Source organism: Rhincodon typus, chromosome 19, assembly GCF_021869965.1.
Source record: "Rhincodon typus isolate 14 chromosome 19, sRhiTyp1.1, whole genome shotgun sequence".
In the NCBI taxonomy this organism is placed as follows: domain Eukaryota; kingdom Metazoa; phylum Chordata; class Chondrichthyes; order Orectolobiformes; family Rhincodontidae; genus Rhincodon; species Rhincodon typus.
Window position 1 is genome coordinate 4,382,427 of NC_063350.1, and position 18,094 is coordinate 4,400,520.

General features: G+C 43.2%; 1 protein-coding gene across 1 annotated transcript in view; it reads left to right on the forward strand.

Moving 5' to 3' along the window:
* The window catches only part of LOC109923866 (collagen alpha-3(IX) chain-like), a 44,810-nt gene that overhangs the window by 14,558 nt on the left and 12,158 nt on the right, over window positions 1-18,094 (forward strand). Inside the window, exons 7-13 of the mRNA XM_048608516.1 lie at window positions 137-190; window positions 976-1,029; window positions 6,986-7,039; window positions 10,425-10,478; window positions 13,450-13,503; window positions 13,661-13,714; window positions 15,528-15,572. Coding sequence (XP_048464473.1) covers window positions 137-190; window positions 976-1,029; window positions 6,986-7,039; window positions 10,425-10,478; window positions 13,450-13,503; window positions 13,661-13,714; window positions 15,528-15,572 — 369 coding nt within the window. The remainder of the gene's footprint in view (window positions 1-136; window positions 191-975; window positions 1,030-6,985; window positions 7,040-10,424; window positions 10,479-13,449; window positions 13,504-13,660; window positions 13,715-15,527; window positions 15,573-18,094) is intronic.

Consider the following 18,094-nt stretch of genomic DNA (forward strand, 5'->3'; position numbering starts at 1 on the left):
TAATCATGCAAATTGTTCTTATTGTTAAAAATGATGAGTCTGTGACACAGTGTCGTGATGTTACTAAAATGCCTGAATATTTCTGCATTGGGAGGAAGGGTGTCTTATATCAGACTCTGTTCTGTTCCCTCCACAGGGTCCTCGAGGATTGAGAGGCCCTCTTGGTAAACCTGGTCCTCCTGGTGACAGAGTAAGTGAACAACTGGATGTGAGCATTTCCCTAGACTGACGCCTCACGGTTCAGAAAATTGTCAAATTGATCAGCAATGCCACCATTTATGCACCCACTTGCATTGATATAGCACCTTTAATTAGTAAATCGGTGCTTCCCAAACTTTGTACCGCTATGAGCCCATTCTGGGGCTTGAAAATTATTGTGACCCTCCTGTGAGAGCTGCGAGGTGGGGGAATGAAGGGGGCTGTGAAACCAAGGCCCTGTTAGAGACAGAGTACAGCGATAATAATTCGGTCAGAGCTTCACAGCTACCGTAGCTGCTTCGGAGTTCACGACCCCAAAATTTGCACTGTGACCCCTCTCGGGGCCCTGACCACACTCCCTCAACTTTGTAATAAAATGTCCCAAGGTGCTGCCCAGAAACATTGATCGGGTAAAGTGGTCACAAGACTGAAGCTGGATAGGCACTTGATCCAAGATGGTGGTTTTAAGGAGCGTGTCTTAAAGGATGAGAGGGAGAGAAAGAGGTTTATATTGGGGTTGGAAATACTTGGCTCCATGGTAGCCAAGGGCACTGCTGCCAATTTTGGGGCGATGGTGTGATGCAGCTTGGATTGTAAGTACATCGTGGTAAACAGGAGCTAGAGTAAGATCCTCCAGATCATGGAGGCTTTCCTGGTCTGGTGGTCACGCAGCAACAGCTAGCACCATGGATGCAGCTCTCTCTTGGCTGTTAGACTCCATCTTGTTCAAAAATGGCCCTTTCCTTTCTTGTTGCTGATTTTCCTGTCTTTATGCAGGGTCTCACAGGATTCCATGGACCAGTTGGTCCTCCTGGCCCTCCTGGGAAAGTGGTGAGTATTAGATCACTCTTATAAATTCAATTCTTACCCAACAACGATCTGGATTTTCTGACTTACCTTTAGCTTAAGAACATTTCAGTCAATTTGAAGAGATTGGAGTGCAGCAGATTAGAAAGGGATCCACTGCAGATGGCTGTATCACACAGCAATTCGGGAATCCTCGTGCATAAATCACAAAAACCAACATCTAAGTTCAGCAAGTAACAGGAAAGACAAATGGAACATTGGCATTTATTTCAAGGGAATGGAGTATAAAAATAAGGAAGTCTTGCTAAAACTCTACAAGGCACTAGTTACAACACATGCGCAACACTGTGAAGAGTATTGGCCCCATTATCTAGAGAAAGATATAGGAGCCAGTCCAGAGAAGATACACAAGGCTGGTCCCAGGCATGAAGGGATTATCTTATGAGGAGAGGTTGAGTAGGTAGAACCTATACTTTTTGGAGTTTGTAGGAATGAGAGACGACCATATTGGAACATACAAGATTCTTAGGGGACTAGACAGGGTAGATGTGAAAAGCCAGTTTTGCCTTGTGGGAGAATCATTAAGGGAATCAAGAGTTATTGGCTAAAGGCAGGAAAGTGGAGTTGAGGATTTTCAGATCAGCCATGCTCTCATTGAATGGTGGAACAGACTCTATCGACTGGGAATATCATGATGGAAAAGTGGCAGAAAATTTAAACAAACATTTTGCCTTTGTAGTAGAAGACGCAAAAAAATTATTTTAATCCTTTTATGGAATATGGGCATTAGTGGCTGGGCCAGTATTTATTGCCTATTCCTAGCTGCTCTTTGGAAGATGGGGGTGAGCTGCCTTCTTCAACTGCTGCAGTCTCTGTGCTGTAGGTAGACCCACAATGACCTTAGGGAGGGAATTCCAAGATTTTGACCCAGTGACAGTGAAGGAACGTCTACATATTTCCAAGTCAAGGTGGTGAGTGGCTTGGAGGGGAACTTGAAGATGATAATGTTCCCATGTATCTGCCACCCTTGTCCTTCTAGGTGGTAGTGGTTGTGAGTTTGGAAGGTTTGGAAGCTTAGAAACCTTGGTGAATTTCTACAGTGTACCATGTAGATGGTACCAATCAGGTGACCAGCTTTCTCCTCAATTGTGCCAAGCTTCTTACATGTTGTTGGAGATAGATTCATCCAGACAATTATTCCATCACACTCCTGACTTAGGTCTTGTGGACAGGCTTTGGTTAGTCAGACCAATTTACTCACCATAGATCTCCCAGTCTCTGACCTGTTCTCGTAGTCATTGTATTTGTCTGTTAGTCCAACTCAGTTTCTAGTCAATGGTAACTGTAGGATATTGACAGCAGAAGATTGAGTAAAGGTAATGCCATTGAACATCAAGAGGAGAGGCTAGATTCTTTCTTGCTAAAGATGGTCATTTTCTGACATTTCTGCAGTGTGATTGTTACTTTCCACTTGTCATTCCAAGCCTGGGTATTATCCAGGAACAAAGAACAAAGAAAATTACAGCACAGGAACAGGCCCTCTGGCCCTCCAAGCCTGCATTGACATGCTGCCCTTCACAACTAAAACCCCCTACCCTGCCTGGGGACTGCATCCCTCTATTCCCATCCTATTCATACATTTGTCAAGACGCCCTTTAAAAGTCACTACAGTATCTGCTTCCACTGCCTCCCCCGGCAGCGAGTTCCAGGCACCCACCACCCTCTGTGTAAAAAACTTGCCTTGTTCTTCACCTTTAAACCTTGCCCCTCACACCTTCAACCCATGACTCCTCCACCCTGGGAAAAAGCTTCTGACTGTCCACTCTGTCCATGCCCTTCATAATCTTGTAGATCTCTATCAAGTCCCCCCTCAACCTACGTCGTTCCAGTGAGAACAACCCAAGTTTCTCCAACCTCTCCTCATAGCTAATGCCCACCATAGCAGGCAACATCCTGGTAAATCTTTTCTGTATCTTCTCCAAAGCCACCACATCCTTCTGGTAGTGTGGCGACCAGAATTGAACACAGTATTCCAAAGGACTTGCTGCATTTGAACATGAACTGCTTCAGTGTCGGAGGAGTTGCAAATGGTGCTCAACATTGTGCACTCATAAGCAAACTTCCCCACTTCTGACCTTATAATGGAGGAAAGGTCATAGATGAAGCAGCTGAAGATGGTTGGGCCCAGGACACTACCCTGAGGAACTCCTGCAGAGATGTCCTGGACTGAGATGACAGACCTCCAACAACCTCAACTATCTTCTTATGTGTCAGATATGATTCCATTCAGCGTAGAGTTTGCCCCGATACCTGTTGATTCCAGTTTTTCTAGGGCTCCTTGATACCATATCACAGATTTAGGCCTAAGACTGGATCTAGGTAGACAAAATTGCTCAGCAGATCCTGTTTTCTTAACTCTCAAATGGCCAGTGTTTCAGGGTAAGAAGATGGTGAAGGAAAAGATGCAAAGACACTTTGAAATTTTCATTAAAATGCAGGAACACTGACATTAATCACTGAGTTACCATTACAACAACCAATCCATCAAGCTGAATTATCCTATCGGCTTTAATGATGAGGCAGAGCAGAGGTATTAAAGGAAGGAACAGGCAGCAAATCCTACACTTTGGACCTCATGCGACATCCTACCCCTTCTGACCAAAGGAACATTGTGGGTTACAATCAGGCTGTTCAGTTGAATGAAGAACCAGAGCAGAAACCTAAGTATACAGCATCCTCAAATCGAAGGAAAGCTGATGATAACAATGGTCGAACGCAGCCTTGATGTCAAGGGCTGTCACACTCACCTCACCTCTGGAATTCAGCTCTTTTGTCCATGTTTGAACCAAGGCTGTAATGAGGTCAGGAGCTGAGTGGCCCTGGCGGAACCCAAACTGGGTGTCACTGAGCAGGTTATTGCTGAGCAGGTGCTGCTTGATAGCACTGTTACTGACACCTTCCATCACTTTACTGATGATTGAGAGGATACTGATGGGGTGGTAATTGGCCGAGTTGGATTTGCCCTGTTGTTTATGTACAGGACATACCTGGGCAATTTTCCACCTTGTTGGGGTAGATACCAGTGTTGTAAATGTAATGGAACTGTCTTAGGGCAACAGACTAAAGATAATAGAAAATCAAGTAACAAAAACGAAGGAGGAATTTACAACTATTGGGATGACGAGAGAAAAATTACTGGGAAAACTAATGGGACTGAAGACTGACAAGTGAATTAGGCTTCACTCCTGCGTCTTAAGAAGTGCCAGTGTTGATAGTGGATTTTACTGGTAATAATCTTCCAAAATTTCCAAAGTTATGCAAGTTTCAGTTGTTACAATTTGTTCTTTCTTAAACTTCTGGTTTCTTCTTTCTGAGTTGAAAAATGAAAAAAAGCATGTATGCAAATATAATCATAGCCCTAACCGTAACCCTAACCAACATTTAAGACAGGATGAGGACAGAAAACAGGAGGTTATAGGCCAGTTAGCTCAACATCTGTTTGTGGAAAATGCTAGAATCCGTTATAAAAGGAAGTTACAGCAGAACATTTAGAATATCATAACAATATCAGACAAAATCAACATGGTTTTGTGAAAGGGAAATAATATTTGATTAATTTATTGCAGCTCCTTGAGCAGGGTTGATAAAGGAGAACCAGTAGTTTATGTGTCTGTATTTACAATGTTTGATAAGGTGCCACTTAAAGGTTACAGCTCACAGCGTTGGCGTGATGTATTAGCTTGGTTATAGGATTGGCTAATCAACAGGAGACTGACTGTTGGGATAAGTCAGCCATTTTCAGGTTGGCAAATTGTAACTAATGGAGTGCAACAAACATCAGTGTTGGAGCCTCAGCTGTTTACGAACTATGTTAATTACTCGGAAGGAGGGGCCAACTAGTTGGTAAGAAATATTGCTGACATTACAAAAACCAGGTAAGAAAGTAAGGTACGTGGAAGATACAAAGATAGTGTAAGGAGAGAAATACATAGGTAAAGAGAATGGGCAAAACATTGGAAAATTAAGTGAAATATTGTAGGGTTCTAGACTTTGGTTGGAAGAATAGGCAAATCGAATATTATGTAAGTGGAGAGAGACTGCAGAATGCTACCATGCAGAGGGAGCTGTGAATCCTTGTACATCTATTACCTAGCATGCAGGTCCAGCAAGTGATTAGGAAGGCAAATGGAGTCAGCCTTTATTGCAAGGGAGATAAAGTATAAATTTAGGAAAGTCTTTCTACAACAGGTTTGAGTTATAAGGAAAGGCTGGATAGGCTGGGATTTTTTTCACTAAAGCGTGAGAGGTTGGGAGGCAACCTGTTAGAAGTTTATAAAATAATGAGGGGATAGATAGAGTTAATGATAATTTTCTTTTCCCTAAACTTGGAACTTTCAAGACTAGGGAATACATTTTTAAGGTGAGAGGAGAGAGATTTAAAAAAGACATGAGGAATAAATCTTTTACACGGAAGGTAGTTTGCATGTGGAATGAACTTCGGACTGCAGCAGTTCAGAAAGGCAGCTCACCAACACCATCTGGAGGGAGTGCAGTGAAGGTTTCCCAGGCTGATTCCGGGGATGGCGGGATTGGTGTATAAGGAGATATTGACTAGGTTGGGATTGTTTTCGCTGGAGTTCAGACGAGTGAGGGGGGATCTCATAGAGGCATATAAAATTCTAACAGGACTGGACAGGCTAGATGCAGGGAGGATGTTCCCGATGGTGGGTGTGTCCAGAACCAGGGGTCACAGTATGAGGATTCGGGATAGACCATTTAGGACGGAGATGAGGAGACATTTCTTCACCCAAAGAGTGGTGAGCCTGTGGAATTCATTACCACAGGAAGTAGTTGATGCCAAAGCATTGAAAGTAATCAAGAGGCGACTAGATACAGCACTTGGGGTGAATGGGATCGAAGGTTATGGGGAGAAAGCAGGATTAGGCTATTGAGTTGGTTGGTCAGCCATGATCATGAAGAATGACGGAGCAGGCTCGAAGAGCTGAATGGCCTCCTCCTGCTCCTATTTTCTATGTTTCTGTGTCTGAAGAGGAACTGGGATCAGAAAGAAATGCTGACCCAGCCAATGATGCCCATCTGCTGTGAATGAAGCAAAAAGAATCCAACTTACCAGAACCTGCATGGGAGCAATTACATATTGTCAATAAACGCTTCCATCCAGCAGCACGCACATCCAATGAATATGTTAAAAAGACTTATTCTCAATATTAACTTGTCCTTTCCTCTGCAAAACATCACCTGTTTAATTAGAGCATTTTCAGTTTCAATTTTAGACGTAGAACTATTTTATTCATTAATCATTAATCTTGTCATAGAATAGGATATTGCTCTCCCAAGACCTTTACTGTGTGTTGAAGTATTTCAATTGCTGAGCATTTCTGAAATAAACAGAAATTGCCAGAGAAACTCAGCAGGTCTGGCAGCATCTGTGGAGAGAGAAACAGAGTTAAAATTTTGGGTCTGATATGGTTTTTCTTTAGAGCTGAAACCTGCAACGTACTTTTCTCCAATATTTTTGATGAAAGGGGTAATTTTACCCCCAAAATAGGTGGGGTTAGGGTTTGTGATATGTAAAATCATCAAAAACATGAACTTCCAGGTTTCCAATCCGAAACTGCCTGGAAAAAATAGCTTAATCAGTATCAGGAACAGGGTGTGTGTGTGTGTGTGTGTGTGTGTGGTGTGTGTGTGTGTGTGTGTGTGTGTGTGTGTGTGGTTTGTGTGTGTGTGTGTGTGGTTTGTGTGTGTGTGTGCGTGTGTGGTTTGTGTGTGAGTGTGTGTGTATGTGTGTGTGTGTATGAGTCTGTGCATGTGTGTGGTTTGTGTGTGTGAGAGTGTGTGTGTGCGTGTGTGTGAATGTGAGTGTGTGTGTGAGTGTGAGGGAGAGAAGTGAGTGAGCGTGCTGAGACAGTTTGCTACATTCGGTTTTGTTTACTGAAATGTTTGGTGTTGAATACAGGGAGATATAGGTCCAAAAGGATTCCAAGGATTCCAAGGAACAAAGGGAAACCCGGTAAGTGAAAGCAAAACAACAATTATTATTGTTGGGATGCTATTTTAAAGTGTTTTTCATTTCCTTGATCTCTGTGTCTCAATCTGTTTTTCAATAAGGATATGAATAATATCAGAAAATTGTGTGGTGTTATAGGCAGTGATCTATATAGATCTGTCCCAAAGCATGTTAGTCAATTAACAACAATTTATGTTTATATTGTACCTTCAACGTGTAAACTCCAGGGTGTTTCCCATCAAACAACATGTGACACTGAGCCACCTAAGGAATGTTAGGTCAGGTGACCGAAAACATGGCCAGAGAGGAAAGTGTGGTAGAGAGGGAATTCCCAAGCTTGGGAGCAAGACAACTGAAGGCATGGACACCAAGAGTGGAGCAATTAATAGAATCCCTAAAGTGCAGAAAGAGGCTATTTGGCCCAGCTCCAACCCTCTGAAGAGCAATTCCCCAGTGACCCCATGGTCAACCACCTAATCTGCACATCTTCGGACTGTGGGAGGAAACTGGAGCACCCGGAGGAAACCCACACAGACACAGGGAGAATGTGTAAACTCCAGACAGACAGTCGCCTGAGGGTGGAATTGAACCTGGGTCCCTGGCACTGTGAGGCAGCAGTGCTAAACACTGAGCCACTCTTGATTGTGATTGGTAAAAGCACAAAGGGTCAGAATTAGAAGAGCACAGGTATTTCAGAGGGTTGTGGGACTGAAGGAGACTACAGAGATAGGGACAGGTCAGGCTATGGAGCGAAATGGATGAGAATTTTAAAATGAAGTTGCTTTTCTTGACCTGAAACTAATGTAGGTCAGTGAGCACCAAATCAGCACTTGCTGCAATTTGACGCACAGGCAATTGAGATTTGGATAACCTCAGTTTTATGGAGGTTTATGAAGTTTTATTATTTGAAGGTGTAATTACTTTTATAATGTTGGAAAGTCAGCGTGATAGGAAGTTCCACAAGCAGCATTGTAATAATAACCAGGAACAATGGGGGTGTAATGGTCATGCCACTAGACTAGTGAGCCAGAGGCTAGTGACCTGGTGACCTGGCTACCATTATGGGGGCTGGTGATGTCTGACTTCAACAAATAAGTCGTTGATTTTAAAAGATAGTTTCTTTAATCTCACTAGCATTGGTTTTTGCAAAAACCCATCTGGTTCACTAATGTCCTTTAGGGAAGGAAACTGCCATCCTTATCTGGTCTGGCCTACATGTGACTCCAGACCCATAGCAATGTGGTTGACTCTGAACTGCCCTCTGGGATACTCTGATAGACCATTCAGTCCAAGGATGATCAAATGGGAAACAAATGCTGCCCATGTCATTGCTGCCCAGAAACCCATTTGAAATAGTGGGTTAAGAACAAGCCCATTCAGTTGGCTGAAGGCCCATAGCAAAAACTCATAATCCAGAGTCAATGTCAAATGAAGGGACAACTGACAATTAAGGATAAATCTTGTCCCAGACTAATGGCAGTGTTATTCTTTAAAATGCTATGGAATCTCTTACCAACACCTCCCCCCTACAAGAGGAGCAGGTTTAACATCAGTCTCACATCTCTGCTGAAAGACAGTACCGCCAACAGTGCAGCACTCCCTCAGTGAGAACTGCACTGTTAAGCTTGAGCTTTGTGCTTTGGAGCAGGTGCTAAAGCTGCAACCCGTCAGACTCAGTGATAACAGAACTAGCAGCTGGGCCTTGGACGACACACACCACTTTAGGTGTAGACAGCAAGCTTGAAGCAGAACAAGGACATTATAGGAAAGACATATTTACAGATTATGGAATGGAGTTGTTAGCGTTGTTAAGAAGGCGTACGGTATGTTAGGTTTTATTGGTAGAGGGATTGAGTTTCGGAGCCATGAGGTCATGTTGCAGCTGTACAAAACTCTGGTGCGGCCGCACTTGGAGTATTGCGTACAGTTCTGGTCACCGCATTATAGGAAGGATGTGGAAGCATCGGAAAGGGTGCAGAGGAGATTAACCAGGATGTTGCCTGGTATGGAGGGAAGGTCTTATGAGGAAAGGCTGAGGGACTTGAGGCTGTTTTCGTTAGCGAGAAGAAGGTTAAGAGGTGACTTATTAGAGACATAAAAGATGATCAGAGGATTAGATAGGGTGGACAGTGGGAGCCTTTTTCCTTGGATGGTGATGGCTAGCACGAGGGGACATAGCTTTAAATTGAGGGGTGATAGATATAGGACAGATGTCAGAGGTAGGTTCTTTACTCCGAGAGTAGTAAGGACGTGGAATGCCCTGCCTGCAAAAGTAGTAGACTCGCCAACTTTAAGGGCATTTATATGGTCATTGGATAAACATATGGATGATAATGGAATAGTTTAGGTTAGATGGGCTTCAGATTGGTTTCACAGGTCGGCGCAACATCGAGGGCCGAAGGGCCTGTACTGCGCTGTAATGTTCTATGTTCTATGTTCTATGGAGGATGTGAAGAAATGTAGTCGAATCTTTGCCCCTGTTCTGCGGTACTAAGTTTGGAATGTGAGAGAGTTGGACAGCTGTGTGTTCTGGAATAGGTTGTTGCTGTCTAATTAAGGCTATAGTTCTGTCGTTGTTAAAATCACACAGAGGCTCATTGTTGGAGAGGGCCAAGACTGATCAAACAGCATCCTGGACGTACTTGACCTCAAAAGTTTCAAATTCAGAAATTTGCCTGGAATAGTGGGGAATAAAACAGGTTAAAGTGGAAGGGAATGGATAGCTCCTTTCAGAGAGCTGGCACAAATACGATGGGCTGAATGGTCAGCTCCTGTACTATAAAGTTCAATGAAATAATTATTCCTTATTAATATTGAGGAGCCTATTTGCAGCAGCTAAAAGAACAACAAACGAAGAGTTAGGGCAGCAATGGGACATTGAATAATGACATTCCAGAGATCGCATGAGGGATAAGAGACCGAAGGAGGAGAGGAGTTCCTGAGTGATGCACACCTGTACAGCTTGAATAAAGGATTCTGGCATCATTCTTCAATATAAATACAGCAATGAGTGTGTGTGTGCGTGCATACATGTGCATGCATGTTCATGTATGGCCATGCCAATATCTATTGCCAAGAGGGCAGTTAGGAATCAACCACATTGCTGTGGTCTGGAGTCACATGTAGGTCCGATCCAGTGAGGATGGCAGTTTCCCTCCATAAAGGACATTAGTGAACCAGATGGATTTTTATGACAATTGACATTGGTCATCATTAAACTCATAATTACAGATTTGTAGCAAATTCCAGACCTTGTAACTGCAGCATTGGATCCTGCTGGCATTATATTCCTAGAGGTATGACCTCTTTACTCTTTGTCTATTACTTGCTGCTTGTTGTTATCCTGACCCATCCAGAGTTGGCTATTAACTCTCTGCTCTCCCTATAGGGCAAGATTGGTCCCAGAGGTCTGCCTGGACTTGCAGGACAGAAGGGTGAGCTGGTAAGTATCCCATCGCAGCAGATCTCCTGGATGTTCAACACTGATTGTCTTTGTTTCTCTAGCACTGAAAGGTTCCATGCTTCAAGTACCTTAAAAGCAAACTGGTATTCCATTCTGAATTTGCGAGAATAGATTTCAAGCCCACGTGTAGTTGGGACATGTAGGAAGGTTTAAGGGCTGCTAAGAGAGGCTGGAGCTAGGGTACGTGGGACTCGAGTGGGGAGTGAGGAGAACCATGATTGAGCCTGAGCCTGAATTCCATAGCAGTCCCGATTACCGTTTACAGAAAGTGAGTCACTCTTTTGGCTGGGAGGGGTTTGTATAAAGATCCTCTCTTCAGACTCTATCCCTTTGGTTGGTGAATGGAAATATTTTGTGAAAATGCTAACAGTCCAAAAAAATCGGAAAATGCCTGCCAAGAGAAATGATTGACTGAATTTTTTGAAGAGGTGATAAAAAAGACTGATGAAAGCAGAGCAGTGGATGTTGTCTATAGTGACTTCAGCAAGGCATTCAACAAGGTTCCACAAGGTAGACTGGTTAGTAAGGTTAGATCACATGTAATCCAGGGAGAGTTTGCCAACTGTATACACAATTGGCTCAAAGATAGGAGTCAAGAGCAAGGTGGTAGAGGGTTGCTTTTCAAACTGGTGGCCTGTGGTATGCCACATGGATCAGTGCTGGGCCCACTGCTTTTTGTCATTTACAGAAATGATTTGACTGTGAATATAGGAGGCATGCTTAGTAAGTTTGCAGATGACACCAAAATAGGTGCTGTAGTAGACAGCGAAGAAGGTTACTCAGAGTACAGTGGGATCTTGATCAGATGGGCCAATGGGCCGAGGAGTGGCAGTTGGAGTTTAATTTAGATAAGTGTGAGGTGCTGCATTTTGGAAAGGCAAATCAGGGCAGGACTTATACACTTAATGGGAATGTCCTGGGGAGTGTTGCCGAACAAAGAGGCCTTGGAATGCAGGTTCATTGTTCCTCAAAAGTGGAGTTGCAGGTAAACAGGGTGGTAAAGAAGGTGTTTGGTACGCTTGCCTTTATTGATCAGTGCTTTGAGTGTAGGAGTTGGGACGTCATGTTGTGGCTGTACAGGACATTGGTGAGGCCACTTTTAGAATACTGCATACAATTCTGGTTGCTTTTCTATAGGAAGGTTCAGAAAAGATTTACAAGGATGCTACCAGGTCTGGAGGGTTTGAGTTATAGGGAGAGGCTGGATAGGCTTGGATTGTTTTCCCTGGAGCATTGGAGGCAGAGGGGTGATATTATAAAGGTTTATAAAATCACAAGAGACATGGATAGGGTGAATAACCAAGGTCTTTTTCCTAGGGTGGGAGAGACCAAAACTAGAGAGCGTAGATTTAAAGTGAGAAAGGAAAAGATTTAAAAGGGACTGAAGGGGCAACTTTTTCATGCAGAGGGTGATGTATGTATGGAACGAGCTGCCAGAGGAAGTGGTGTAGGTGGATACAATTGCAACATTTAAAAGGCATCTGGATGGGTACATGAATAGGAAGGATTTGGAGATATATGGGTCAAATGCTGGCAAATGGGACTAGGTCAGATTGGGATGTCTGGTCGGTGTGGACAAGTTGGGCCAAATGGTCTGTTTCTGTGCTGTATAACTCTGTGACTCTATTTGGACTATATTTTCTTCAAACAAAGTGCACTTAACAAGTGTTGTAAAGTTTGAGTGGACAATGGAGGGATGGTGCAGCAGAATGGGATTGGGCACCAGTGCAAACAAGGGTAACAGGAGAACAGCACTTGGACGCAGAGGGAGAGTTAGTTAAGTACTTCACGGGGCCCACAACACAGAGCCCCTGGGTCTTACGGTTGTAGCTAAATGGTAATGTGGTACAACGTACAGTCATGGTGATGTGGTACAACGTACTGTCATGGTAATGTGGTGCAATTTACTGTCATGGTGATGTGGTACAATGTCCTGTAATGGTGATGTGGTACAATGTCCTGTAATGGTGATGTGGTACAACGTACTGCAATGGTAATGTGGTACAACGTACTGTCATCGTGATGTGGTACAACGTACTGTCACTGTTCGAATATCAGAAGCTGGGAAACTACAGCATGTTTACAGCACTGCAACTAGTATTTAGATCCAAATGGTCTGTGTCAAATCTTCTTCCTGTTTGCCTGGTCCATTGGCTCTACCCATTCTACTGATATCACCCGCAGTCTGAGGGTGGAGATAACAAGTTGTACTCCAGCTTTCAGAGAGAGCACATGAATCTGGACCAGCTCCCTAAGGTCTGAGACATTATACCTGACCAAATGGAGTTGTACTTACTGCTGTCAAACAACAACTCTTCTTGTCCTCTAAGGACGCTGCTTCCTCTGCAGATACTCAATGGTGGTATATCCTCTACCACTGATCACCAGGTAGACAACAGAAAGACAACGGACAGCTGGTGGCAGTGAACTACCTCGAACAACCTTTACCCAGTACCAACACTGGGAAAGGTGGCAAAGACCACAAGATACCAGCAGTAGCTATCTGGGTGAATACCTTATACCCTAAGTGGGAAAATGAAGATTTAGATGAATTGATCAAACAGTGGCCCTTGTTTTAGTATCACTGAGGAAGGAAGAGGTAGAACATCATAGTTCATTTTAATGCAATGAAAAAAATGGTGTAGCCCGTGAAGAGAACATGCATTGGTTCAGTACCTCTTGTAATTCACATACAAAACCCAGCGCCCTATTGCTACAGAATCTCACTGCATTTTTCATTGTATTAAATCGAAACACAAATGTAGTTACTGGGCTAAATATTTGATTAGTCTCCCATTGAAAACCCCCTTCCAAAGTGACTGATGGTAATGCTGGATGTAACATTAACCCCTAAGCTATTCAGTCAATAAGGGCTTACTCACTTAAAATCAGACGTGATCTTGAGTTAAGTTGATACTGAGAGTTTTAAGAATTTGTTGTAATATTTCAGGGAATTCCAGGCCGGGATGGACGAGACGGAAATCCAGGAATCAATGGTGAAAAGGTGACTGGACACTTTTTGGCCTTCAAAAATTAACATCCTCGTTGTTAAATGTGTGTTAAAGACAACAAAGTAATTCAAACTAAGAACAAGAAACGGGAGTGTTGGCTCATTGAGCCTACTCTCTTTGCCTTGGTAAAATATTTTTCTTGTATTACAGGGTGAGCCAGGAGGTAATGGGGCCCCTGGAGAGAAAGGTCCAGTGGGACAGCCTGTGAGTATCCTACTCTTCGAAAGAGTAACTGGTGACTTTATTTTTTTATTGGTTTAAGAAATGTAAACATCATGGGCAAGGCCAGTGTTTACTGCTCAGTGATGTCTTTCAAACTGCTGTTGTCCATGTACTGTAGATAAACCCACAGTGCCCTTAGGGAGGGAATTCCAGGATTTTGACCCAGCGACACGGAAGGAACGGTGATATATTTCCAAGTCAGGATGGTGAGTGGCTTGGACGGGAACTTGCAGGGCGTGGTGTTCCCATGTATCTGCTGCCCTTGTCCTTCTAAAGGTTATGTGTTTGGAAGGTGCTGTCGAAGGAGCCTTGGCGAATCACTGCAGTAGATGATATACTCACTGCAGAAATTCGAGATGAAGGTGCAGTTTGTGGCCACGGTGACCGAAGAAAGGATATTAACTTACAGTTGGTTCGAAGAGGTTTAAAACTATATCCCACAGTGCATCATCTTTTAAAACATACTCCCTGTGTAAATATCCCCTTCCTCCCTTCTCCCTTAAGATCTGACTCCATGCTGGGATAGTTTAGTGGATAATTCTCCAGTATCATGTCTTACTGACCATCCCTTCGGACATGGAGAAAATCCCAGCAGAGTTCAGACTGTACAAAAGACACAATTCCGCGTAGAAGCAGTGATGAGGAGAGGGAGTTAATGTTGGTTCTTCCTCCCCACTCTGGACACACAGGTGAACAGGAGTACTTAGAAACAGGAATCAATATCACGGCCATTCTGACATAGATCCTTCTCTGTCTCTGCAGGGATGTGATTGGTTACTGGGTAGAGGTAGAGGCAGAGTCTGTGTTATACTGGGCATACCAGCTAATTATTTAGCTGGTCTCCAGACAGTTTTTGAAGATCTCATTTTTTTTATTGATGTGGGGTATTTGATTTATGACTGGATAGTTAATCATTTGAATTTATTCAAATTAAGCAACACTGATATTTAGTTGGAGTAACGGTATTTGTGAGGTGAATCAATTTTCTCAATACTCAGTCCGCAACTGATCAAAGGTAGAGAGGAGGCAATATCCTCTTTCACAATCCAACTCCAAATTGGGTAGTATCATAAAACTATATACAGCTCAGAAACAGGCCATTGGCTCCAACCAACTCCCTAAAGCCTGTCCACCATCTACAAGGCACAAGTCAGGAGTGTGATGGAATACTCCCCACTTGCATGGATGGGTGCAGCCCCAACAACACTCAAGAAGCTTGACACCATCCAGGACAAAGCAGCCGCTTGATTGGCACCACATCCACAATCATCCACTCCCTCCACCACTGACGCTCAGTCGCAGCAGTGTGTACTATCTACAAGATGCACTGCAGATATTTACCAAAGATCCTCAGACAGCACCTTCCAAACCCACAATACTTCCATCTAGAAGGACAAGGGAAGCAGATACGTGGGAACACCACCACCTGCAAGCTACTCTCCAAGTCACTGCCCATTCTGACTTGGCCTGGCATTTGAGTGGCGCAAATATTACTTATCACTTGTCAAGTGCCAGAGCCCGGATATTGTCCAGATCTTGTTGCATTTGAACATGGACTGCTTCAGTATTTGAGGAGTCACGAATGGTGCTAAACATTGCGCAATCATCGGTGAATGTCCCCACTTCTGACCTTATGATGGAGGGAAAGTCATTGATGAAACAGCTGAAGGTAGTCAGGCCTGGGACACAATTTGTTATCTTTCATATTCTGCATAGTCTTTTCTTTTTCAGTGAATTGGCGGCCTGTGAATATGTTCAGTTTAATGATCTGCTTTTCTCTCATAATCTATTTTAGGGATTACCTGGAAAGCCAGGACCTAAAGGAATCACTGGTGAACTGGTAAGTAGTCACAAAGCACTTACACCCATCCCATTGCAGTGCATTCAAGCCTTTCAATATATCACCACTAACCAGCCTGTGGAACAGTCCATCCATCCCATACAGTGTTGTCAACAAAGCATGTAATATGCACTACACAGGGTGCTAGCTACTAAGCATTATGCATAACAGAAAATATTGGGGTAACTGCTTGTCTTGACATTAGGACTTATGACTTGGTCACTTGATAAAAACTGCCCAATTTCCAAATAGGCTTCACTCCTGTGGCTATAAAGACCCAGTATTCCCTGAGTCATTTTTCTATGCCTGCCATCCTTTTAACTCTCTGTGTACTTGAACCATCCCCTCAAATGTCTTTAGAGCTCCATGGTTTTTAGATTTTCAAAGTTTAGAAAATTCCTTATTCTATGCTTTTTGGGTTTAAAGAGGATGAGATCATATTTTCTTGCATTGTCACAGATCTGTCTATTCACTTAAACTATCAATATCTCTATTATTTTATCTTCCTATCCACACTGCTTAACAGTGTCACCTATCTGCATGTCGTTGCCGCATTTGGATATGTGGTTTCCTATCCCATCATCATACAGTCCCTACAGTGTGGAAGCAGGCCATTTGGCCCATTGAATCCACACTAATCCTCCAAAGAGCATCCCACCCAGACCATCCCCTAACCTATCCCTGCATTTTCCACCCTAGACACTATGGGCAATTTAGCGTAGCCAATACACCTAACCTGCACATCTTTGGGCTTTGGGAGAAAACCAGAGCACCTGGAGGAAACCCCATGTGGACACAGGGAGAATATACAAACTCCAAGCAGACAGTCACGCAAGGGTGGAATTGGACCCTGGTCCCCGGTGCTGTGAGGCAGCAGTGCTAACCACTGAGCCACCGTGCCATATCTAAGTTGTTGATAAATATTTGAGGGCCCATAACATAGCCTTATGAGACACTGTTTGTCACATCCTGCCACTGAGACGATCTATTCAGTGTCCGTACCCTGGCTGAGCAGCCAGAGATATTTCCCTAACCAGATCAATTATTTGCCTTTAGTTCAATGGGCTCAACTTCAGCAGAATTCTCTTAAGAAGGACTTTATCAAATGCCTTCTGGAAGTCCACATAAATTATCTCCATAGCTTTTCCCCTATTTCCTACTTCAGGCAAATAACTCAACCAGATATATCAGATATCTCCTACCCTTTGCGAATCCATGGCAGTTTGGAAATGGACAATAAGTGCTGGTATAATCTGTGACACGTACCTTCCATGGACACATTTAGTAAAAATGCTTTGTCTGATCAGCTGAAAAATTTAAAGACGTCAAGCTATGGGTCAAATGCTGGCAAATGGGACCAGATTAATTAAAATATCTGGACGGCATGGACGGGTTGGACTGAAGGGTCTGTTTCCATGACGTACAACTCTATGACTGTATGTTCAGTCACCATGACTCTAATTATACACTTGAATAATTTTGTGACAACCAATGTTTAGACTCACTGGGATTTTTATAATCAATTTTCTGTGTCTCTATCCCATTGCAGTATTAATTTTTCTGGGATTTCTGACCTCTTCCTCTGTAAATTCTGAAGCAAAGTCATTATTTAATATCAAAAACAAAAACAGAAATTGCTGGAAAAGCTTAGCGGGATCTGTGGAGAGAGATCAGAGTTAATGTTTCGGGTCTAGTGACCCTTCCTCAGAACCTTCCTCGGGTCACTCGACCCGAAACATTAACTCTGATTTCTCTCCATGGATGGTGCTGAGCTTTTCCAGCAATTTGTGTTTTTGTTTCTGATTTCCAATGTCCGCAGTTCTTTTTTTTAAATCAACATGTCTGTTATTTCTTTATTTTCGTTGACAACATCTCTATTATCGCATGGCAGGTCACATATAGTTTTAAAATATTGCATTGTTTTTGGTATTGTCTCCCAGCATTTTTTCATATTGTTTTTTGTAAATTGTTACCATCTATTTTGTCACCCTTGTATGTTCATTATACCTTTCCTATGTGTCAGCACCTGTGTGATTTGCTGTATTTATGAATGTTTTCTCTTTGAGTTTAAACTAGTCTCTTGCATCTTTAGTCATTCATGATGCATTAACAATTAGAGTTGGCCTTTAGGGATACAAAGTCAATATAGTGTGGAACTGGAGGAACACAGTAGGTCAGGCAGCATCAGAGGAGCAGGAGAGTCAACGTTTCAGACCTAGACCCTTCATCAGGACTGCCTGACCGGCTGTGTTCCTCTAGCTCCACTCTGTATTGACTCTGACTCCAGCATCTGTAGTTCTTGCTATCCCCTTAGGGATACAAACCAATTCTCTATGATGTTAAACCATTTGTAAGCATCGTATATTTGTTCAGAGATAGTAGGAACTGCAGATGCTGGAGAATCCGAGACAACAAGGTGCAGAGCTGGATGAACACAGCAGGCCAAGCAGCATCATAGGAGCAGAAAGGCTGACATTTCGGGCCTAGACCCTTCATCAGAACGTCAGCCTTTCTGCTCCTAT